Consider the following 24,480-nt stretch of genomic DNA (forward strand, 5'->3'; position numbering starts at 1 on the left):
AGATAATGGCACCGAGTTGTGTTTCCGTACAGCAGTCGATGACCCTGCCCTCATAAACTACAGGTGGCGATATTCCACACCCTCTCTGTGAACTGTGACCTAAAAAAGCTTCTATTTTTGTCTAATTTCACTCCTTGGTCAGCGTTACAGGGCACTTAGGAAAAGCTAGCAACAAGCTGGGGAAGATAGTGGAGCATTTAGCTGCTAGAAACCTCCCTTAGAGGTGGGAAAAGAGTGTGAATATTGGGATCAGGTTTATTATACGGACATAAAATGACGCAGTGATAATGTTGCTCCATATCTGATGGGTGTGTAAATAACTTCAGCTTCCTTAACTCAAAGTCGGGGACAACGGGTTTTTGTTTTGGCTAAAAATAATTTTTAAAAAGTCATTTAAATCAGGTTTAAATAGTTTTAAAGAACTCGTATTTGGTCATTGTTTCTGCTGATCTTTCAGTTCCATACCACAGCTGTCTTAAAGGTCCCATACGCCAATATTTACAGGCTTTTGTGGTTATAAACTTATAATGTAAAAGCTGCTGAGATATTTTAAAAAAAAAAGTATGTCTGCCTCCCCTAAAAGCTAGTTAGCCTCCCAGCTTTACAAGTTAGCAGGAATGTGACCCAGGTGCTATGTAACGCCTAACTGACCAATGGCTGTCCAGTTAAAGCCGTCAAGCAGACAGTGTGGCTTTCCTAATGGAGACGGGAACAGCAGTCGTCACTGGTTTTTAGAGCAAAACGGCCCATTTAGAAGAATCCCAGAAGTAGATGTTATGCAATCTTTGCGGTATCTTGAGCCGAAGAACCACAAGGACGTGATTTATTTTCACAATATGGGGCCTTTAAAGCTGGATAAATAGGTTGGATACGCCTTTGTAACTTTTGCCACAGTAGCCACAAAACCATAATAAAGTTAATGTAAACAAAGCCACCGTTAGTCACTGGTCATAATCCACCCTAATAGCAGGAAAACCCTCGAAGTGAAGGAGTGTCTTGTTCCATATAAATCCTCCTTTTCAGAGTGGTTCCTTTAAAATGGAAACTGCCTGCTGTCGTCACCATGGCTCAGGTTCCATCACGTCACTAAAGGTAGTCAAAGATCACGCTGATAAATTAAGACCAGGAAGCTAATCTTTGTATCCCATGTCGTAAACAGAGCATTTGAATCACACCACATTTAAGCGTAGTCAGGAGTTGGGCTGGGTAGCAGCAGAAGTGTTGTGTACGAGGTTTTCTTTATCAGAGCTGAAAACACTGACGCCACTCAGTGACGAGCAGTGACTCCCAGTCAGACCCACACAACTGACTGACTTCTTAATTTTACAGTTTAGCAGATTTCCCTGATTGGTGGAGGTACAACTTACCCAACAACCAACCATCCATCCATTCATCCATCCATCCATCCATCCATCCATTATCTATACACCACTTAATCGTCACTAGGGTCATGGGGGGCTGGAGTCTATCCCAGCTGACTCAGGGCGACCAAGCACACTCACATTCACACCTACGGACAATTTAGAATCACCAATTAACCTCAACATGTTTTTGGACCTTGTGGGAGGAAGCCAGAGAACCCGTAGAGAACCCACGCTGCACGGGGAGAACATGGAAACTCCACCCAGAAAGATCCCGGGTGTCCTCACCGGGACGTGAACCGGCGACCTTCTAGCTGTGAGGCAATGGTGCTAACCACTGCAGCCCTACCCAACAACCAGGAACTCTAAAAAGCAGTCCCATTGCTTATGCTACTGGATTACCCAACCATCCCCAACCTGCGGAACAGTATCTTATACAGGTGTAAATGACAGCCTCCATGTAGATAATTATGCATCCTCTGGGACACTTCTGATCCTCCTTTATGCCAAAAGATGATCAGTTTGATTTCATGTTTTCGTCTTTATTGCAGTGACAGTCAGTGAGATGCTCAGCTGTGTCTCCTCTGTCTTACACAAGCGGGGTCCAAGGTCTGCACATAAGTTCATTACAACACGCACTGACCTTTACATTCTGCAGGAGGGTGTTTATGTAAACTGATATTTATCAATCAATACACAGACCTGTTGTCAAAGTCATTCTAGGATCTTATACATTGTTCACACCGGGCTGCTTCGGGTGGTTGTGTTGCACATTTTCAGTTCTTTACCAACAGTGTTCTGGTTCCAAAAGCCAACAAGGGATCAACGTGGCCAGAAAAAGACTCCCTCCCAGTGGCAAGACTGATACTCATCTCCGAGTAAGTCATCGGTTCCTCTTTCTCTGCCTTTCTATCACTGCAAGTCCAAAGTCCGAGCGCCATAAAACCTCCGTCAGTCATAGCCAGAGCCGTGCTTTCTCCTTCGTCATAGTGATTCTAGAAGAAGACAAGACAAGACGGAGGAATAAATGAAGATTGCTGATAAAAGGATTATTAGGTAGAACTTTTTCTCATGTGTATGTTGTAATTAATACTCTTGTGTGACAGTAGGAGAAAACCTTCAAATCCAAGTTTGTTTTTTTTTAGAAAGAGCAACTCATCATATGGATTTTTTTTTGTTTAGGGAGTAGGACAGACGCAAACTGGTGATGCTAAGAAAGGTAAGGCTGAAAAAGTCACTCATTGGGTCCTGTGGAGTTGTTAGTGTGGATTTTACTGTTAAGGATGTCGTCTACCAGTAAGCTCTGTTGTTTATCGTTCAGTTCCTGTAAGTAGTTTTATTGTTCCTGGCAGTCAGTACCGTAAACATAGTCCCATCATACATTTGTGGATTCTTAGAAACAATAAAAAAAAAACCAATGGATTCATCAATATGTTGTGTACCTTCAGGGGGAGTGGGTTTGGGTGGACTCCGACATCGGGGTCCCCATCGGAGCCCGGGTCAAGGAAACGCCATCAGGTCAACGCTTCCTGGTGGACGATGAGGGAAAGGTATAAACACTAATCAAAGATGGCGCTGTGTGTTGTTCACCAACATTTTTTTGGATGACACCACTGATTGTTACCTTTTTTTTAACCCAGGAGCAGAGACTGTTCCTGGAGGAGGAGGCCTCTCTCCGGATCATGCACCCGACGTCGGTGGAGGGGGTCGACGACATGATCAAACTCGGGGACATGACCGAGGCCGGACTCCTCAGGAACCTGCTGCTCCGACACAAGAAAGGCCTCATCTATGTGAGCTACAAACACACACTAAACAAAATGCTGTGTACATATAATACTGGCCGGTATAAGGATTTAATGTCTCCGGTATTGCTCTATCACCTCTTTCTTGACACGCGTGACGGTATCTTGAAAACCGAAGTTAATGATGAACAGTACGTATGTATATTCCGAGTTAAGTTAGCACGTTTTAAAATGAACTTTAAAGGTTGTTTTTTGTTTTTTTTGTAACGTGTCCAGCATCATAGCAAGCAGAACGATGATCTGGCTGCTGTGTTGTGCTGAACAAATTTGCTTATTCATTCTATTTCATTTCATTCGTTTATTTTGAATGCTCGCTTATTACTGAATTTAATACTGCTGGACCTGATAGAGGGAAAAAGAAAAAGTGTATAGTTTGCCGAAGTGAGAAGGAGAGTGAAGGGAAAAGAGAAGAAAACAAAGATACCGCAATCTACCGACTGCACAAAACATCTTACAGCTTTTGCAGAAAAACTGAGTTGATAATCGTCGAGAGCACCTGTAAGAGATGAACAAACTGAGAAAAGCTGAATGTCAACGATTACCGGAGCAAAAGATTTACGTGTGCACCCAAAAATGAGGGAGGGAAACAAAACAAAAACAAACTACATATGTCAGGAGAAATAAATAAATAAACAAAGCAAACAAGGTTAGTTTTTTTTTTACCACCAAAAATCCTCTTCACTTGGCCGTCGAGGCGCTGGTCGAGCCATCCGAGCTGTTTTACTTTTATTTGCTGAGTATTTAAAACTTCTGCTGCTTCGATTTCTGCCTCTCTCACAGTACAGTGGTGCTAATTGAGTTAAATTTGGCGTAAAATCTTGTAAAAAGCGACATTTAAGTAACTCAGGTATCGTAGAGCTCTTCCTCACAGCTTCCCACCGACCTCACTGTTTAACATTTTTATTATTTTTCACTCTAACCCCACGGATTTCCTGTTATCACTCGCTGTTGGACAAACTATGAAACGCAGTCGCTGCCTTTGTCACCATATAAACTGTATTAATTTATCTATATATTGACTCTATTAATTTTGCTCTCATTTTTACCCCTCAACAGAAAATAGTTTATTACTACAAATCACAAGACAATTGGTTAAAAACTCTATCAGCTGAGTGAGATTATGAGATGAATTTAAAAGCTCTTGTGTTCAGGTCAAAACTGAACGTTAATGCCCAACCAGGAAAGTTTTGTTGCTGATGTTAAGGTTGTAAATGTGAGCGTCACAGACAGAGTTCCATTTGTACGGGAGCGGCAGCAAAAATCTAAGGTGCTGATATTTGAAAACCCGGCGAAATGAAAGTTAAATTAACCACATGGCAAGAGCAGTTCTCAGGGTCGGTTGTGGGATATAACCATTTACTTAAGTGCTGTCCTTGAGTACAGTTAGGTGCAAATTTGAGGTAGTTTATTTTTTTTTTAGATTTTGTGCAGCTTTCTACCTCTTCCCCACCGAAATTGCACTTTTTATTTGATTACGTTTAACCATCAGTTTAGATTGAAAATGTTCATATCTTTCCTGTCATGTGAAAACTATGTCTGTCCAATTTGGGTAAATTAGATTTTTTTCTGAAAGATTAAGAGTAACTTTATGGCTTGAGAACGTTCTCCATTTAAAAAAAAAAAACCTAATTGGGGAACGACTCAGTAGTTGACCGGATAAGACGGCATCCCGTGAACAGGGCCTATAGTTCCCCAACGCAGTGGTCATGAGTTCACGACACTTTGCTGCAGGTCTCTCCCCTTTCCTATCTATCACAATATTACCCAAGCTCAAAGAACTGTTTTTATGAGCAAGTGAAAACTTGATGCATTACAGTCGATGAAACAACCTAAAGTGGCCAAAAATTAGCTCAACGTTTAGCATCTGTGGCAGTAAAATACATAATTCACATATATGCAGCAGTAATTCATCGAAGAGCTTCATATAAAATTAATTTAATTAATTTGTTTCTGATAATACTGATGTAAGGTTTTGACTGCAGAACTTTCCCTTTGGATCTTTTCATGGTGCTGTTTTGCTCAAGTGAAGAGTTCATTTGCAAAAACAGATAAGTCCATCTTCACCAACCTTCAGAAAACCCACTTTTCCATCGTCCACCTGAGACAATATCATTCAAGCTTAAGTTATCTCTATTGTTGTCATTTCTACTAAGTCAAATCCACTCAGCTTCAGTTTGATTTCATCTCAAGCGAACAACAAAAAAATAAATTTTCTGAAAATCTACAAAAATGGAGTTATCTGTTTTTGCAAATGAATTCTCCAAGTGTACTTAAGCACAGAATCTGAGCACTTCTTCCGCCACCTCTCAGAGTTGCTTGTTTTTAACCACCCAAGTCTTTACTGTTTAATGCAACACTTTGTCTGATCCTGTAGACCTACACGGGCTCAGTGCTGGTGGCAGTCAATCCATACAAGGATTATCCAATATATTCACATGACCAGGTAAGGCAACATTCATCACAAACATCTGCTGGCTGTAGATTGTTCTACCGCAGATTATATGCAGAAATCAGACCACAGTGATGCGCCTCATGCATGTGTCCCATCACCCTTCAGGTGAGGTTATACCAAGGCCGGCAGCTTGGGGAGCTCCCTCCGCACATCTTCGCCATCGCTGAATCCTGTCACTTCAACATGACTCGCAATCTCAGAAACCAGTGCTGCATCATCAGGTGGGATTAGCTTGTTGACGTGCTTGTTCAGAGCCTTGAATGGAACGCCTGTCCAAACGAATGCTCATTCATTTGTCTCTTTCAGTGGGGAGTCTGGAGCAGGGAAGACAGAGAGCACTAAACTAATCCTGCAGTACTTGGCAGCAGTCAGCGGTGAACACTCTGAGCAGGAGATCGAAAAGCAGATCCTGGACTCCAACCCAATTCTTGAAGGTACTGCATCAGCCCAGCACAAAGCCCTGCATCCATTACGCTTCACTCTAGATATACTTAACTGTCATTCTCGCCGGACAGACGATAACTGCCTTTGGCTTCCCTTGCAGCTTTTGGAAACGCTAAAACAACCCGCAATGACAACTCCAGTCGCTTCGGGAAATACCTGGAGATCTTCTTCAACAAGGATGGAGTGATTGAAGGTGCTCGCGTGGAGCAGTACCTTCTGGAGAAGTCGCGTGTCTGCCATCAGGTGAGGCTGTTTAAACAAACCTGGGTCTTATCTGTGCAGCTCTCTACTGTAAACATATAAAGCAGAACACTATGTGCTGCAGGTTTGTTTAAATAAGCCCATTGTTGCTGTTTTAATCGGTCTTCTCGCTGCCGTCTCTGTCAGGAGCAAAAACACAGAAGCCATGTCAAACAATGGGAGTGCGTTCGTCTGGAAACACGTGTAGTTTATCTTCTTGTATCAATAATACTTAACATTTCCTTCTCCAGGCTCTGGATGAGCGAAACTACCACATATTTTACTGCTTGCTGGCAGGAATCACAGCAGAGGAGAAGGAAACTCTGAGCCTCGGGACTGCCGAGGAATATAATTTCCTTACTAAGGTGCTACAATCAGTATTACTATTACTATTACGATACTACAAGTTATTTTACCGCCTGTACCGAAGCATGCTATGTACTGTCCACCTACTACAAATACTCTAAATTTTGTCTGTCGCATTCTTTAGGGGGACTGCATTGTGTGTACTGGAAGGGACGATGATAAAGACTACGACCGCATTCAATCTGCTCTGAAAGTCCTGACTTTCTCAGACGACCAGTGTCAGAAAATCCTCAAGCTGCTCGCTGCCATATTACATCTGGGAAACGTGTCCTTTGACGGTAAGTGTGCATAATTTAAGTATCGGAATAGTTTGTGCTCCATATATGCTGCCCTGCACCAAAAAGGAGTCGTTTTTGAATCTGATTAAACCATAGTTTAACTTTAAACTGCAATGAACCAAACTTTAAAACTAGCGTCAATTGAAGAGCATTAAATTGCAAACTTCAGTCTATACCTAGATTGTATTAAATTCTTTTGCACCAAAACTTTTAACTCTTATTTAAAATCATATTCAGTATTAAATGAAGTTCCTCAAAGAAAGTTAAGGAGCAGACTCGACCCAGCTGAGTTTATGATGCTGCTGATGATAAGGATTCAGCAAGGGAATTCTTATGGAGCTGAACAGAATGATTGGACCAACTGGCAATAAAAGACCTACAGAGGTACTACTAATTCAACTCATGGTGGCCCTGAGATTTAATGTCACCAGATGGGGGCCTGTTGGGCTTTACCAGCTGCCCTGTCTCAATGGGTGACATGTCCAGTGAGTATGCTGGCCATGTAAGAACTGGGATGTTCTCAGCTTGTGTACAGATCCTTGCAACATGGGGCCGTGCATTATCAAGCTGCAATATGAGGTGATGGTCGTGGATGAATGGCACAACGGGCCTGAGGATCTCGTCACGGTATCCCTGTGCATTCAAAATGCCATCAATGAAAAGCACCTGTGTTCGTTTTCCGTAACATACGCCTGCCCATACCAACCCCGCCGCCACCATGGGCCACTCGATTCACAGCGTTGACATCAGCAAACCGCTCACCCACACGCCGCCATACACGCCGCCTGCCATCTGAACAGTGAAAACTGGGATTCATCCATGAAGAGAACACCTCTCCGAAGTGCCAGACACCATCAAATGTGAGCATTTGCCCACTCAAGTCGGTCAGGTCGAGACCCTGATGAGGACGACGAGCATGCAGATGAGCTTCCCTGAGACGGTTTCTGACAGTTTGTGCAGAAACTCTTTGGTTATGCAAACCGATTGTTGCAGCAGCTGTCCAGGTGGCTGGTCTCAGACGACCTTAGAGGTGAAGATGCTGGATGTGGAGGTCCTGGGCTGGTGTGGTTACACCTGGTCTGGGGTTGTGAGGCCGGTTGGACTTACTGCCAAATTCTCTGTAGCGCCTTTGGAGACGGCTCATGTAGAGAAATGAACTTTCAGTTCATGGGCAGCAGCTCTGGTGGACATTCCTGCAGTCAGCACGCCAGTTGCACGCTGCCTCAAAACTTGCGACATCTGTGGGATTGTGCTGTGATAAAACTGCGCTTTTTAGACTTGCCTTTTATTGCGGCCAGCCGAAGACACACCTGTGCAATAATCATGCAGTCTAATCAGCATGGAGATATGCCACACCTGAGAGGTGGATGGATTATCTCGGCAATGGAGAAATGCTCACCAACAGAGATTTAGACAAATTTGTCAACAGTATTTGAGAGAAATAGACCTTTCAAATTAGTTCCAGTGAATGAATTTAACCATGAGAGAAAGACGATGTTGACTACAGGGTACGTTAGATTCAACAGGTTGGGAACCACTGACTAATGAATGACTTTATTTAGTCTCAAAGGGCAGCTGGTTTATCAGCAATCAAACAAACACGTGAAATACAAGTACAAAGCATGTTTAAACCATTTTAAACTGATGAATTTACTGTACTTACTTACTATTAAGCGGTAAATGAATGGGCCTGTGTGCTCAGGTCATATTTTCTCTTACAGAGTTAAACTGATTTAAGGGAAAGCAGATAAAGGAGCTGTCATGTCTGTTCATTTTAGTCAATTTAAATGTAAAACAACAACCATAAGATAAGACTGGAAACTCTGGAGCATGAATTTATTGTAATTTTTCACAGATTTTGCTGCAGACATTTAGTACCCATTTGTGGGTGTTTTCCGTTTATCCCAGAGAGTCATTAAACCGATAACAACAAAACATTGGCAATGCTATAAAAATACTCCAGTGAAGGTAAAACTAGCGCATTCAAAAGCACGTTAAAGTAACTGCAAAATTAATTTTAAATATCAAAAGTAAGCAGATTACTTTTCCGTCTGATGCGATTTTATTATAAGTGCCATATTATTGTATGAGCAGCATTTCATTTTGCAGCTAGTGGTGATAACTGTAACCTACATACTAACAGGGTACCATAACTGCTCGTAACATATATTTAGAATTGCCAGTGATGCAATTTCGTATAACTGTTGTGTTTCTGATCTTGTGTTCCCATCAGCCACCAGTGAGAACAACCTGGAAACCTGTGACGTTAGTAAATCCAAACATTTCAGCGTCGCAGCGTCTCTGCTGGAGGTGAGTTTCCTCGTCTGTTAACAGGTAATATGTGCTTCAGTACTGAATAATGCTGATTACAGGTTCTTTTTGTTTACTGCAGGTCAAGAAATCTTCTCTGGGGACAAGTTTGACCCATCGCTCCTTCAAGACCACCAGGGAACGAGTGACTAAACCCCTGAGCTCCGAGCAGGCGTCCGACTGCAGAGACGCCCTGGTCAAGGTAATAACACCGAGCCGCTGACAGTAAATCTGAGTGTTTCCTTATTGGATGCTGACCAACAATGGAAGGAGTATGAGCCTATAAATGTGATAGACTGCATGAACTGCAAGAACACGTCTTGAGCCTCTGACAGAGCATGAGGTGATCTGTAACCTTTGACCAGAGAGAGAATGATTTCATGCTTGTCAAAGTTACTCAACAGAGTTTTAATTGATCCAGTTTGTTATTCAGTTTAGCTTGTGCTTAGAAAACCTCATTTAATTGCTTGCTGCGTATCTCAGGCGATCTACAACAAGCTGTTCATGTGGATCGCTCAGAAAATCAACAGTGTCATCTATAAGAAGTTGACCAACAACCCCAAAAAGTCCTACCTGTCCATCGGCCTGCTTGATATCTTTGGCTTTGAGAACTTCCAAACAAACAGGTCGGGATTTTATTTTATTTTTTACATACTGTCACTTAACTGCATGGCAACCCAACTCTAACGTGTACATGCCATTCTTTATTTTACAGTTTTGAGCAGCTTTGCATTAACTTCGCTAACGAGAAGCTGCAGCAGTTCTTCGTGGGCCACATCTTCAAGCTGGAGCAGGAGCAGTACCTGAAAGAGGGCATTGTGTGGACTAACATCAAGTTCAGTGACAATCAGAACATCCTCGACCTTCTGACTGGGAAACCCTGCAACCTGCTGGCTCTGATTGATGAAGAGAGCCACTTTCCGAAGGTAAAGTTCTACTGTGGCGCTTCACAATTAAAAGCATTTATTTAAGTTAATGCAGCAGAAGTAAATCGTGTTTTGTTTTTAACGCGAATGATCACTGTCTTGGGTTTTAGGGTACAGATTCCACTTTGCTGCAAAAGATGAACGTGCAACACAAGGGAAGCAAAGTCTACATTCCCCCCAGAAGAGAACACGACACAGATTTTGGGATTCACCACTTTGCAGGCGTGGTTTACTACGACTCCAACGGTACACGAACTAACCGCAGTGTGTATAACTGTTAATCGGTGCAGGGTGTACGGGAATGTATTTATGTTCTGTCTTTGGTTGTTGTTGTTGTTGTTAAGGGTTCCTGGAAAAAAACAGAGATGCTGTCAGTTCTGACATCATCAAGATGGTGGACTTGTCCACCAACGAGCTGCTGCGCCAGATATTCGAGAGCGAACTCTCAAACAATGGGTTGAAGGTGGCCAGCAACAGCAGAATCATCATGACGCCCAGGAGCTCTCTCCGGGTACGAAACTGTAGCCTCGTTTCTGACGATCAAGCTGCACTCCGAAAGAAATGTGTGCAAAATAATCTCACTCCGCTGACAAATACTAGAAAAACAAGATTTTAACATTGTGCAACTTACTTGGATAGACATTTATTTGACGTTGGGATACAGTGGACATGCGTGGAGACGGACTCTGGTGTTGTTGCCGTATTGATGACTTGGCATCATCTTCACAGGCAAAGAACGACAAGCGTAAACAAGTGCCGACGCTGAGCGGTCAGTTCCGTCAGTCTCTGGACTCTCTCATGAAGACCCTGTCTGTCTGCCAGCCTTTCTTCATCCGCTGCTTCAAACCCAACAACGACAAGCAGTCTGAGGTGAGTGAGCAGCTACAGTAACAGAACAGATAACCGGAGCGATGTTCACTGAGGCCTGACAAATAAATTCGATGAAGGCTGAGCTGAAGGCTTACTTACATTAAAACGTTTCCTCTAAACTTTGCTGGTTCCCGGTATATTGAGGATGTCGAAGTGACTCCACATCGACTGACTAAATTAGTTTAAACTTCCCTTTGGCTCAAGAAGACAGAGAGAATTTTATTATCGGGCTTTTCCCCTTTATGATTAGTCTTTGAACCGGATAAATAAAGATCTCCTTTTTTGTGCCATAAAACCAACAGAGCATGTTTCCTTGAAGGTACTATCTGCAGACACACAGTGTAAAGTACAGAACTTTGGTAGCAACTGGGGAGATTATCTAACCCTGTTCATTTAGAGTAAGTTCTTCTCAGTTACTGTAAATCCTGGTTTGTTGGTCGATTCATTTCTTTGATACATATAAAGATAGCTCAGTAATTTTGATAATCCATCAAGGTAAATCAAGTCAGTTTATTTCTATAGCACATTTAAATACAGCAGGGTGCCGCACAACAACAGATAAGTACAACTGTTGAGGTGTTCGGTTTTTAAGACAGAAGACAAACAACTTCTCTCATTTGTTTATCCTGTGACGTGATATTCTGCTTGGCCAAGGATCAAACACCGGTTCAGAAAGCTGTTAACCTCTAACCGACTTTCCCAGCAGTGGATGGAGCTTCAAGCAAACATAAACTTTTTATTCAGTATGGTGCGAGGTGGCTGCTAAACACAGACATTTAAGCTAAATGGTACAACATGAATGGCTATATGGTTAGGGAGGAACCGTGGTTTAAACCTAGCTCTCCCTTCTTCGGTGCACAGATATGTCCATATCTCTTGGCACACGATTCATCCAATCCTCAGCATCCACACCCTGTAAACAAAATCCTCTCTACTAACATAATGAACATAACTTTTCCTTTGTTTAGCTGCTTTTAGCTCATAGGAGGATGGTATGCTTATCAGTGCAAGGTACTGATAGGTGCCATTATCTGTGTGTGTGTGTGTGTGTGTGTGTGTGTGTGTGTGTGTGTAGCTGCATTCTTTCTATCTGACCTGGCTTAACCTCCATGAATTCAGTTCCTCAAGGCCTGCTTGAATCCTTCTTTCCCTTTCTTCAGATCAGCGCAGCTCTTGCAGTCAATGCTAAGCTATCAGTGCTTTTACAAAATGAAATATTCCAACACAACCATTAAAACCATCCATCCATCCATTATCTATACACCGCTTAATCCTCACTAGGGTCGCGGGGGGGCTGGAGTCTATCCCGAACCGGTGACCTTCTTGCAGTGCTACCAACTGCGGCACTTTGCAGAAGAACTAAATTAAAAACTACATTAAGAGAAACTAAAACTAATTAAGAGAAAACATAAGACGATAAAACCATTACAACAAACTAATCCAAATCACTGTACGGTAAATTACAAGTTCAGTCATTAGTACTGGACACCCAGATAAATATTACATTGAATCTAAACCAGAAAATGTATGTTTTTAAGTTGCCACTGACAAATCGCAGGCAGCACTAATTGCCAGTTTGGATCTCAGGAATACAAGGAGATGCTAATCTAGTGACCTACGTAACTGGGGCTAATCCATCCAAGCACTTTTAGACAAGTAACAGAACGTCATTGTTAAACTGAACAGACAGAGAGGAGCCAGTCTGCAGCATTTTGAATCAACTGCTACCCGGGTATTATATTAGTACCTGACACATTCCCATGTAAAACAGATTGCAGTAGCCTAGAAGATGTATGTGGTGAGTCTTCTTCACAAGCAGGTCAAAGTGTTTTCTAGTAGCTGGTACCCATTTGGTCCAAATGTTCAAGATGAATCCTCATGAATTTGATTTCACCCAGACTTTTCCACCTTTTTGACTGAAGTATCACAACAACTGCTGGATGGATTTCACTGAAGTCTGCCGCAAATATTCATTGCCCCCTCAAGATGCACACAGATTTTAAAAGTGTAGCTATCTATCAGGGTTACCTGTACATTGTGTGGCACATTTCCAAATGGTAGCATGTGAATGGTGATAGTAGATGTAATATCTGTGTAATATCAGCATGTTAACAGCATCTAATCTCTTACCTGAAAGTAATGTAGCAGTACCAGTAATGGTGACCAAGCCGTGGATGTTTGCTGTGATGGAGGATGACGACAGCTCTAACAACATCTCTGATCTATCCTCCTCCAGCTGTTCGACAGGGAGCTGTGCATGCGTCAGCTCAGATACTCCGGCATGATGGACACCGTCCGTATCCGGAAGCTGGGATATTCTGTTCAGCACACCTTCGCGGACTTCATGAAGCGCTACCGCGTGCTGCTGAAGACGACCCTCTGCGACCCCAAAACTGTTAAGTCAATATTTAGTCTTCAGATTGCTGCCTGCTGGCTTTGATAAATTCTGTATCATATTTGTTGGAACCGGGGATGTTGCTGCTGCAGTAAATGTCGCTATGAATCTTTTTTGTCTTTCCTCTTGAGGAACGGAAGCTATCATTAGCCTCTCCTCAGCAATTTTCTCATAAATGCTTTACTGCCTCTCCAGAAAACAGCTGCGGCCTGTTGTAAAGCCATCTGCGAGGCGGTGATTGAAGGGAAGGACGAGTGGAAAATAGGCAAGAAAAAAGTTTTCCTGAAGGTGCGTAAAACTTATAATTCAAACCGCGTTGTGTCGTGGCTTTTCTCAAGACACAGAACGACATCTTAAGAGTGGATATAATGATGTTGTCTATCAGATGGTTTATGCACTGTCAAAGTGTCGCTGTGTCTTACAGTTGACTGTGATTTAGCTGCTTTGATTTTGACAACGTTAATCTTTATGGAGTGTGATTGTAAACATTTTCTGGACAATGAGTCTTTTTCCCCTTTATTTCAGGACGCCCATGATGCTGTTCTGGAGCGGCTGAGGGAAAGCGAGCTCAGCAGGGTTGCCATAGTGATACAGAGGGTCATGTTGGGACGCAAAGACAGGTGATATTTCTAAAAAAAAAAAAAAGTGAAAATCATGGACTGAAATTTGCAAGTTCGTGATCACAGACTGTTGGTTAGACATAACCAGCCCATGACACAAGTTTATTTTAAACAGGAAACCACAATCTGACTGCTGCCTAGGATTGAACATTTATCTATTTATTTGGTTTTATGGACATTTAACCAGATTTTTAGCAAGCTGCAGACAAGCAGCAAGTTTATGTGTGGAAACCATCAACGTAATGGTCTCCACAGTGTCTCCCTCGTTTGTGCCATTTTCAGGAAAATCTCTTTTGAAGATCAGACGTGTTCTTTCAAAAATAAAAAATAAAAACTTACACCGCTTGTCCACTTACACCTGATCGTTGTCCCACTCACTGAAAACTCAAAAAGAAATAGTCTAATTTCAGTTTAAAATGAACTGCTAATCCTGGAGGTTCACATATGTTTACAACTCACAGAGACGTCGTAACATTGGATTATTTTCCTCAGTAAATGAATCACCAAGTACAGAACTTTTGTCTCGTACATTTGTCGAGTTCTACTTCTTTACTTCTAGGACTTTTAAATCTGATTATGTTTTGTTTTTTTTTGTATCATATCCATGCGGAAATATTTACAATTTAAAATGACTTCTGTAATGATGAGTCCAGCTTTATAGTTGAATTTCCCCATGAGGACAATAAAGTGTATATCTTCCCATCTGTCTGTGGGCACCATCGGTACCATCGGTACTATCTCTACCCGTGATAACCGGTATCACAGCAACACGCAGTATTATTTAATAAACGTGTGTGCGGACAAATCAAATCAAAGAAGGTATTATCCAAGAAGGTATAAAAAGATAGCGGTTGATTGTGGACAATGTTTGTTTATTTAGTTACTTCACTTTTCTTTTTCTTTAGATTGTCTTTCCTGAAGAAGCGGAGGGCGGTTGTGGTGTTACAGAAGCACTGGAGAGCTCACAAAGCGAAGCAAGAGCTGAAAAAGGTTTGATGCTTGAACTGTCACACGACTCACTTGAAGCAGACACACTGGTTACACTTTAATGCTTTAGATAGACTTGATCAGTGGCCTTGTCCTCTGTTTTTTTTTCTCTTGCTCCAACTAGATGCGGCGTGGCTTCGAGCGCCTAGCGTCACTGATCCGCAGTCGGCGGCTCCAGTTACAGTACAACAGGCAGCGAGCGGCGGCGCTCACCATCCAGACCCAGGCATGTGCTCTAAATACTGTAGTTTAACATGAAGTGTAGTTTTATTCTGTTTTTGTTTTGTTTTGTTTTTTTTAAAGTGCAGTGAAATATGTTTAATGTGTAACAACTGTCAGCTTAATATTCTTTGATGTATTAAAAAACATCAGTGCACATTTTAAGAAAGTGTTTTACAGTGAACCTAAATGAACCTGCATTTTCCACATATTCAAATCATTCAAATGCGTTTCACACATTAGATGTAGTGTGTTTTCAGTGCAATTTATTACTAATTTACTACGTTTTTATTTGAAACTGCACCGCTCACAACTGGATGTAGGTACGAGGCCACCAAGCAAGAAAGGAATTTAAGCAAAAGAAGGAGGCCCTCCGTTTACGCCAAGAGGAAGAGGCTCAGATCGCCTTGGAGCTTGAACAGCGACTGAAAGCTATCGCCGACGCACAGAAAACTCTGGAGGAAAACGAGTCCTCCTCCGATCGGGATTCAAGGAATTCGTCGTCCTCCGATTCAGAGGACGACACGTATGAGGTCGTACCTCCCGTAATAGTGGTGGAACGTGACCTGTCTGATGCTGAGGTTAGCTGATCATTCAGTCATCTTGTCATGTCTTGCATTTTATTCCACATCTGATATTAACTCTGTTTTCACTGTGAAGAGCATTCCAGAGCCGAAGGAGGAACACGATTCAGGGGACGACACGTATGAGGTCATACCTCCTGTAATAGTGGTGGAACATCAACTGTCCGATACTGAGGTTAGCTGGTCATTCAGTCGTCTTATCACGTTGTACATTTTGTTCCACATCTGATATTAACTCTGTTTTCACTGTGAAGAGCATTCCAGAGCCGAAGGAGGAAACCTCAGAGCTGTTGGAAGTTTCTCGAGCCTCGATGACACCCAGCCCTTTACTGGGCGACGAGGACGAGGACGAGGGCGACGGGTTTGATGACGAGAGCGACGAGTTCTCATTCTACAACTTCAGCATCCGTCACTTCCAGTGGTCTGATCACAAGCACATCCCACAGAGACTCAGGAGGCCTCTCCTGACCCACGACGATGAGGGCGATGCACTGGTGAGAGGGCCAAAAAAAGGGCAGCTCTCTACCTGCAAACTCCAAATATTTCTATCTCACGCTAACAATTTCCTCCCGCTCTTCCAGGCATGTCTCACTATATCGTGGATTATTCTGCGTTTCATGAGTGACGCACCAGAACCAAGATCAGCGGACGCGATATCCCAAGTATCGAGCACCATCAACCGCCACGTGCCTCGGAGGCAGGGCAGGAGGCTGAGCAGCCTGGTGGGACTGGACCAGGTAAACTACAACAAATACCTGAATTCATCTTGCTGTCTACTGAAAACAGCTGAGAGCAAAAATGAAATGACAAAACCTCTCGTTATCATGTCATTTCTGAACAGAAAATACTGAGAAGGAACAAGAAAAAGCTTGGAGGTGGAAACAGGAAAGCCTCAACTATTCTTGAGGAGGTATTCATCATTTGACCATCATTTGTCCTTTGATTCATAATACGTTTTGTCTGATAACTGCTTCTATTCTCGTCATCTTAACCAGCCAGAGAACCTGACAGAAGACGAGGACATTATGATCGGGGAGGGTCCGACACTGGATCGGCCACTAACTCAACTAGAAAAACTCCACATTATCATTGGCTATGCAATGTCGAGACCAGACATACGGTAAAAATGTCATAAACATAATGGAGACAAACTTAGAAAATATGATTTTTTTTTGCATAGAACCGAGATGTAATGTTTGCTTTCTCCTGCTTTCCTTCCCAGAGACGAGATCTACTGCCAGATCTGTAAGCAGCTGGTGAACAATCGCAGCAGATACAGTCGCGTGCTCGGCTGGACTCTCCTCTCCGTCTGTCTTGGGATCTTCCCTCCGACAAACAAGTTTCTGAAGGTCAGTCTGCAGCAGGGAGGTTTTTAGAGTGAGAGGTAGGGAGTGCTTGTATCTTGCATGGCCCTCTTACTTCTTATGTAGCGTCTTTATCTACCTCTTTGTAAATCACGTCAGTCTGACAAGATCTTGCCCTTTCCATCCATACTCCTACACAACTTTGGATCTGTGTATGTTATTTGGTTAAAGGCGTAGTTCAGAGATGCAGGAGTTATTTTGCGCTTTATTCTCCAGAGTCAGAAACGGCAGATCTTCTTCATGCATTTCGTAAAGTCTGAAGTTAAATCAAACACCACTATCAGGTTAGTAGGAGTGTCTATGGGATTAAATAACGTAATTATGATCCCATAGACATCCAGGATTGACTTAACAGGGGTGAGGAGGCACCATTTTTTGTAGCGTTGTCTGAGGGGACTCAGAAAACCTCTGGTCTGTGGAAAGTCGCTCTGTTCATAGTTGAAGGCTCGTTCTCCTGTCTCCTCCCAATTTTCCATTTATCACTGTTTAGAATAGCTTCGCCTCTTATCTGAAATAATCTTGAAAGAACGATAAACACAGATACATCTAGTTCACACCTACTTGGTGGGTTGATACGCTTAAAACAGTAAAGTAAGATAAGATCAAGCACGCTTGGCTAAACACTGTAAAATCCAAACGGACGGAGTCGCTTTAGACAACCACTGATTGCAGAATAAAACGTGACTCATTGCACATTCTCTATCTGTATCGTTTTCAGTAAACTGAGGTTTATGCAGCGCTCAAATATTCTGCGTCTGCTTACATGTGCTCTGCTATGTATTTCATTATGTGTTTATATAAGGATTCTGTGTTTATAGAAGGATTTGGTGTAACCTTATTAATTCCAAATCAAAGATAGAATGGAAAAGTGTTACACTGAGCTCTCAAATTAGATGTGAGCTGCTTTAGTCTCTGCCAACGATGGCGAGATGTTTGTAAGATACAGACAGGTGACAAACCCCAACATAAGCCGTCTTAGTAAAGTGCTGCATCACCATGTGTGGACACATCGCGGACCATCTGTCTTTTCTTTCCACATCTTTATGGTTTCTGCATCACTGAATTCTCAATGTGCGTTCATCTTGGTAACGTAGCTGTGACGATGTCTGTCATTCTCAGTCCTTCTGTTCACTTTGTGTTTTTCCGTACATATTGCTGTTGACCACAATTTGTAGGCTTCTCTGTTGACATCTTTCTCAAAGATCTAAATGTAGATGTCTCATATGTAACTGTTCCTATTGACACCAGCTGAGCAGTGCTTGTGACTGAAGCTCCTGCCATCTGTGCCCCAACAACTAACCGTTTTTCAAAATCAATTAGATCTTGTATTTTTTTGCTGATATCCAATCTGAATCAACTGTCACCATTTTTGTACCTGCTACGGAGCATGAATGGATGTTAACTGCTTAATCTGCTCTTGTTGTGTTCTTCCACTCATGAATCTGGGTTTACCTTTAATGCGTTACTTGTCTGTACATACTCTAGCTTCTGTAATTGGTAAAATCAGCTAGTAAAAGGTTGTTGCTACTGTACCAATATCCATCCATCTTAGTCTATCATCACACTGCGCTCCTGAAACCTGAGCAATGTTTGCATTTACAGTGACTCAGACAGTTCTCGTATTCGTTTGACTGAGATGCGTATCATGTTCAGAGGCGGTCTTGATTCCAGGAGACCCACCGTGCAGTCCACGCTAACTTTCTTTGATCCATTTCCAATTTAGCCACATATCACCACGTGTCCTGTTCTCCTCTGTTCCACAGTATTTGGAGAATTTCATCAGCAAAGGGCCTCAAGGTTACAAGCAGTATTGTTCTAATCGCCTGCAACGTGTCATAGCCAATGGAGAAAGGAAGGAGTTGCCCTGTTGGGTAGAACTGCAGGTAAATACACTGAATCAGCTCTGCTGTGGTCTTAATTTTATTTTGTTGTTTTGTCTTTTTGTTGGCAGGAACAGGATTTTTTTGGGCAGGAGTTTAGTTATAAACAAAGGGTTTGCTGTGATCATTACAACAACTGCTCCTCTTTCTCCATACTGACAGGCAGCCAAGTCCAAGGCGCCCATAGAGGTGTCTGTGACTCTAATGGACGGTCGTAGTGTCAGTCTACCTCTGGAATCAGCCTCCACCTCCGCCGAAGTCTGCCAAGCTGCGGCCAACGAGGTTGGCCTCAGAGACATTTATGGATTCTCCCTGTACATCAGCCTCTATGATAAGGTATTTCAAGCTCTGCATCCTCTGAATCTGGTTTCAGAATATTAATCAATCAGTGCTGAAACTCCAGGACGGAAAGGTTGTAGTCAGCCTCACTGGTCTTTTGTCTCCAGATGTGGTCTCTGAGCAGCTGCGAGAAGCACGTGTTTGATGCGGTGTCTCAGTGCGAGCAGGAGATGAGGAGGCAGAACATGGAGGAGAAGGACGCCCCCTGGAGGCTCTCCATCCGCAAGGAAGTGTTCACACCGTGGCACGACAGCTCCAAGGACCCAGTCAGCACAGATCTAATCTACAGGCAGGTCATCAAGGGAATCAAGAACGGAGAGTACGTCAGTTACCAGGTGAGGCTCTGGAAATGGTTTGATCACACACTCAGGCTTTCCTACTTCCTGTATTCTTGTGGAAAACAACATTTGTCCAGCTTTGTGGTGGAATTTCCTTTCAAACACAGTATACACAATGAAACTGGCCCTCTTTGGAGCAAATAATGATGCTGGCCCCTCATTTCTTACTGTTGGCTGCTGCAGTGGTTCTTACTCAGCGAAATGACGTCAAAGTATCTAAGTGGCAGCCACAGTAAGAGCTGGTTAAATACTAAGAGAAGGGGCATCCATGCTTCCTTTCCTGTCTCCTCGTGATTTCTCTTTCACGTCTTTTCAAGACCTCAAGGCTTTTTCTTTTGAAATCGAGGAAAAGTCTTGACATGGAATGTTTTGTGTGGGGTTTTTTTTGGCTATTCCACTGCAACCTAGGTTGGTTAGGGCCAACAAAACTGCTTGTCAATCTGTTTAGGAGTGTTTTGAGTTTGCTCGAAGTTTAAAACTTTTAAAGTCAGGATTTTTACGTGATCAAAAGAAACAAATGATGTGATCAGTTGTGGCTTTTAGTGACAAACTTTCAAAGACAAAACGTACAACTTTACAGCTCCCTTCAGCTCTACAGGATATTTTAGCATTTTTCAGCAAATGACAGAAAGACACAGACAGCTACTAGCCAGTGATTATGGTGAAATATATACCAGCTAAGAGGATTGGAAGAACTGAAAAAACAGCACTGTGAGGAGAGTGAAAACTGGAGGTACATTTATCAGATGACGATAGATATTTCTCAGCAGTTTTACCTTTTCAGCTTAAAAGGTGTAAGTGTCCAACAGTGTCTTTCTGCACAGCAAGCAAGAATCATCCTTATAGGATAGATTTACTTCAATCTGCCAAAATTCTTCCTCTCTTTTTTTCACGTAACAAAAAGTTTGAACAGACAAAAGAAAAGCAACTGAATAAGATCATCTAATGTTAGAGAATATCATAATCTGCATTATTTCTGTTCTGACATCACTTGCAGTAGGTATCAGTGCACCGTTTCTTATGCAGCATGTTAAGTCACATCACATCCCAAATAAGCAGAAAAAGTAAATAAATTAACCTGTCTTTCTAACAAAAAATTCTATCTAATAAAACTGTTGCGTCTCTCAGGAGGACGACTACGTCCAGCTGGCAGCGATGCACTATTACATCCGGTTTGGCTCACGCTGCAGAAGAGAGAGGGTCCAGGGGGTGGTGGACGAGTGCATCCCCACCCACCTGATTGAGAACAGATCAATGACAACATGGATCCAATTCATCAGCTCTCCCCTCGAACAGGTAAAACACAAAAGAAGCCGCCGTACGTGTTTCTTGAACGAGGCCAGAGCCTAAATCAAACATGAGTCTCTTCAGTCCCTGCGTGCACATTCAATTGCACATAAACCTTATAGAGTATTTACTTATTTCCAGGTTTATTTTAGCGTCGTGTGAGCACAGTAGAAGTGAAGCACCTATTTTTACCTCCTGATTTTGCAGGAGCCTTATTCAAGCGAGACACAGAGCAGCGAGAGTGTGAAAGGACAGCTGGTGGAAATGGCCCGACAGAAATGGACGCTCGACTTCTCTAAGTTCTACGATGTTACAATGACGTCAGGTCAGTCAGCATGCAGTTTTTCCTGACTTGCGTTTTTTTTTTCTGTCAGTACTTTTGGATATAATCATGTCCGTCATACATTGTTAAAGACTAAATAATGCGATCCTACTGCAGCTGTGCTTATTTCAGCCGAATGTCACATGTAATACAGTTAATATGTGAAATATATCTGTGTTGCCATACGTTCTGCTGCATTCCTGCAACGCTCTTGCTTAACAGTCCTTTTGAATTGCAATAATCAGTTGCTTTTTGAGACATCTTTGCATATTTGTCCACAGGACCTCCTTTGCCCAAAAGCAGGTTTGTTGTTGCAGTAAACTGGAGGGGCATCGTATTCATGGAAGGACGAGAAAAGACACTCCTCGAGATTCCTTACCTCGAGGTAAAGAAGGTCTCCATGCTCAGGTACGCATTCCTTCTTTTATTCTTTGTGTTTATGCCCTTACAAAGTATTTTTAATTGTGCTTTTACAAGAATCTCAGAAGTGAAACTCTGATGTTTTCTGATGTGTCCAGTGAGAACCACATGAGTTCCCAGTACATGACTCTGACCACAGTCAGAGCAGAGTTCGTCCTGAGGTCTGTGGAAGCTAGAGACATGGCGGCACTGATGGAGGAAAACGTGGAAGGCTTGAGAAAGCGTTCAGTGTATGCATTGGTTCAGGAAGCCACTAAACCAGGTAAGAGGCTACAACACATGAAGTTTAGATTAACAACTTCTAACAAAGCAGCACACTCATGTGTTTCTGTCTCTCTGCTTCTCTAGAAGACAAAAGGTTCCTGGTTTGTAAACGAGGCGACCTGCTGCTGATAGAGAAAGATGACGAGGCCTCACCTGAGCAGGACTGGATCACAGCTCATAACCAGCGGACCGATCGCAGCGGTGCAGTCTATAAGCGTACAGTCCTGTTTCTGCCGACTCTTGACAGGCCCACAAATGAAATGCTGGTAGAGTTTCCTTTACCTCTCATACTTAATTATTCTTTTTTTCCCCCAGTAGATTGGCTTTACGGCAATGTGCAAGAGATTGAATGAAACATGACAGATTGTGTGTTTCGACGGCTGAAAATTAGTCAGAGAATGAAAATGATTTTATTCAAAACCACAGAAGGTTGTGCTTGCATTACGTATGAACTGAGCTTATACACTGCTTTTGACCCTGTAGGAACTGCTCAGTCCGAGCCAGAAGAAAACTGCAGCCGCTGTAAATGTACCTCAGGAAGAAGACACAGTGGCCCCTGTTTCTTTGAAAGAGTTTGCATTTCAGCGCTTCAGGTAAGAAAAAAACTGTATTAAAGTCAGTTTACGAAACGGCACTTCTCAAACATATGATATTGCCAGGTTGTTTTAAAGACTGCTAAGACCAAGAAGAAAACAAAACAAGAAGCAAACGGGACTGTTTCACTGAGCGTCTTCCCTGTCACAGATCTACAAGTAAAGCTGCCGGTCGTGTGAAGGGGCCCAGCAAGGAGAAACTGTGGATTTCTACCAGAGAACCTCTTAAACAGCCGCTGCTGGAAAGTCTGGTCCGCAAGTCTGACCTGAGCAACATGGCCGTCAACGCCTTCACTGATATCCTTTGAAAACTGTTTCCCTGTTGCACATAGGGTTAATTTTGAGGTTTGCTTCACAAATATTCACATGTTAAAACCACAATTATTCATATAGGAAATTAACCAGTGTGTGTTCTGCTGCCTGTGAATGACACATTTCTGAGAATAAGGGAAGTTTTCATAACATAGAAAGACAAAATCAGTTTGTATGTAATGTGTAGATTTGAAGGAACGAGCCCTTCTGCCTAGAACAGGTAAAAGGACCCTGTGTGACCCAGACCCTGGTTCCAGTCCTTAACTTTGCCACCTATCATGAAGTACATGGGCGACTACCCCATCAAACAGATGCGCAGTCCGATGGAGCTGACTGACGTGATCTTTGGTCCAGCCATGCAGCACAGAGAGCTGCAGGATGAGATCTACTGCCAGATAATGAGGCAGATGACCAACAACCGCAGCAGGTGCCCCTTCAGTGTGTGTAGCTTGCATTTAAATTAAAAACCATACAAAATCAGTCGCCAACATGTCCTTTTATTTCTCCCCGCCTCTCTCACAGGCTGAGCATGGAGCGCGGCTGGCAGCTGCTGTGGATGTGTACAGGCTTGTTCCCGCCCAGTGTCGATTTGATGGAACACGCTCAGCGCTTCCTGGAGTCACGACGCAAAGACCTGCTGGCCATCGGCTGCCTGCAGAGGCTGCAGGACATATGCAGGTCAGACTGGAGACAGAAACAGAAGTCAGAAAAAATCGATCACATGCCACAAGATGAAGACAAATCATGACTATCTGAAACCTGAAAAACTGGTCGTCCAATAGGGCTGTTACAATATCAGACTCACTATGTCACTATCGTAGCCAAAAGAATTCAAAATACAAGTAATACCATCAGTGGCGGCTGGTGAAAGCTTCTGCAAATGAACTTTTATTTTAAATCACAAATTAGAACATGAGTAACATCAGGCACAACGATTTACAGGAGTGCAAATGTTCTACCTTTGGAGGATGTTCTAATCAGAATCTAATTTAACATTATCAAGACTGACCAGAACTAAATTGCAAAACCATTCATCAAACTTTCATCAATATTTACAGGATCTGTACAAACTCAAAACACATAAATAATGAAAAAAACACTATTCAGGGCTCCAGACTAACTTTTTCACTGGTAACACCAGTACGACCCACTTTCTCATTTTGTTGCACCTCCCAACTGGTCATAGGCAAAACATAGGACTTGCTGAACATTTTCTTATTGATAGACACTATGATTTACTGATGCTCCCTAAACGTTCCACATAGCAGGCTGCGGTAGATGCTGTTGGTGGCTGCAGTGTGCTCTGACAGGTGTGCGACCAAAAATGACTTTAAAAATAATAAACTAGGGCGTTCTCATGTCAGATTTGTCCGAGGCTAAACCCGGTTACATGTATTCAACACGTGGTCTTTTCTACAAGAGGTCTTTACTCCATTGACTCCATAATTGCCGATGCATTAAGCCGTCACTACAGTAGCTGTGATCTAGTAGAAGAGGAGGGGAA

General features: G+C 42.7%; 1 protein-coding gene across 1 annotated transcript in view; it reads left to right on the forward strand.

Annotated features, from left to right (window-relative positions):
- The first annotated feature begins 2,568 nt into the window (after positions 1-2,568).
- Positions 2,569-24,480, forward strand: part of LOC103354364 (unconventional myosin-VIIa-like) — a 25,614-nt gene continuing 3,702 nt past the window's right edge. The window contains exons 1-40 of the mRNA XM_008277701.1: positions 2,569-2,580; positions 2,810-2,911; positions 3,002-3,154; positions 5,541-5,609; positions 5,724-5,839; positions 5,925-6,052; positions 6,163-6,305; positions 6,554-6,667; positions 6,793-6,946; positions 9,180-9,256; positions 9,339-9,458; positions 9,740-9,882; positions 9,972-10,182; positions 10,293-10,428; positions 10,527-10,693; positions 10,912-11,052; positions 13,289-13,447; positions 13,643-13,735; positions 13,973-14,067; positions 14,973-15,057; positions 15,179-15,280; positions 15,597-15,854; positions 15,934-16,032; positions 16,112-16,351; positions 16,439-16,594; positions 16,699-16,767; positions 16,853-16,977; positions 17,080-17,206; positions 18,985-19,104; positions 19,264-19,437; positions 19,548-19,775; positions 20,907-21,074; positions 21,273-21,390; positions 21,669-21,795; positions 21,906-22,069; positions 22,156-22,337; positions 22,555-22,664; positions 22,816-22,961; positions 23,250-23,403; positions 23,499-23,654. Of these exons, the coding sequence (XP_008275923.1) occupies positions 2,569-2,580; positions 2,810-2,911; positions 3,002-3,154; positions 5,541-5,609; positions 5,724-5,839; positions 5,925-6,052; positions 6,163-6,305; positions 6,554-6,667; positions 6,793-6,946; positions 9,180-9,256; positions 9,339-9,458; positions 9,740-9,882; positions 9,972-10,182; positions 10,293-10,428; positions 10,527-10,693; positions 10,912-11,052; positions 13,289-13,447; positions 13,643-13,735; positions 13,973-14,067; positions 14,973-15,057; positions 15,179-15,280; positions 15,597-15,854; positions 15,934-16,032; positions 16,112-16,351; positions 16,439-16,594; positions 16,699-16,767; positions 16,853-16,977; positions 17,080-17,206; positions 18,985-19,104; positions 19,264-19,437; positions 19,548-19,775; positions 20,907-21,074; positions 21,273-21,390; positions 21,669-21,795; positions 21,906-22,069; positions 22,156-22,337; positions 22,555-22,664; positions 22,816-22,961; positions 23,250-23,403; positions 23,499-23,654 (5,441 nt within the window). The remainder of the gene's footprint in view (positions 2,581-2,809; positions 2,912-3,001; positions 3,155-5,540; positions 5,610-5,723; positions 5,840-5,924; positions 6,053-6,162; positions 6,306-6,553; positions 6,668-6,792; positions 6,947-9,179; positions 9,257-9,338; positions 9,459-9,739; positions 9,883-9,971; positions 10,183-10,292; positions 10,429-10,526; positions 10,694-10,911; positions 11,053-13,288; positions 13,448-13,642; positions 13,736-13,972; positions 14,068-14,972; positions 15,058-15,178; positions 15,281-15,596; positions 15,855-15,933; positions 16,033-16,111; positions 16,352-16,438; positions 16,595-16,698; positions 16,768-16,852; positions 16,978-17,079; positions 17,207-18,984; positions 19,105-19,263; positions 19,438-19,547; positions 19,776-20,906; positions 21,075-21,272; positions 21,391-21,668; positions 21,796-21,905; positions 22,070-22,155; positions 22,338-22,554; positions 22,665-22,815; positions 22,962-23,249; positions 23,404-23,498; positions 23,655-24,480) is intronic.

This window comes from Stegastes partitus, unplaced genomic scaffold (genome assembly GCF_000690725.1).
Source record: "Stegastes partitus isolate 25-593 unplaced genomic scaffold, Stegastes_partitus-1.0.2 Scaffold105, whole genome shotgun sequence".
Lineage (NCBI taxonomy): Eukaryota > Metazoa > Chordata > Actinopteri > Pomacentridae > Stegastes > Stegastes partitus.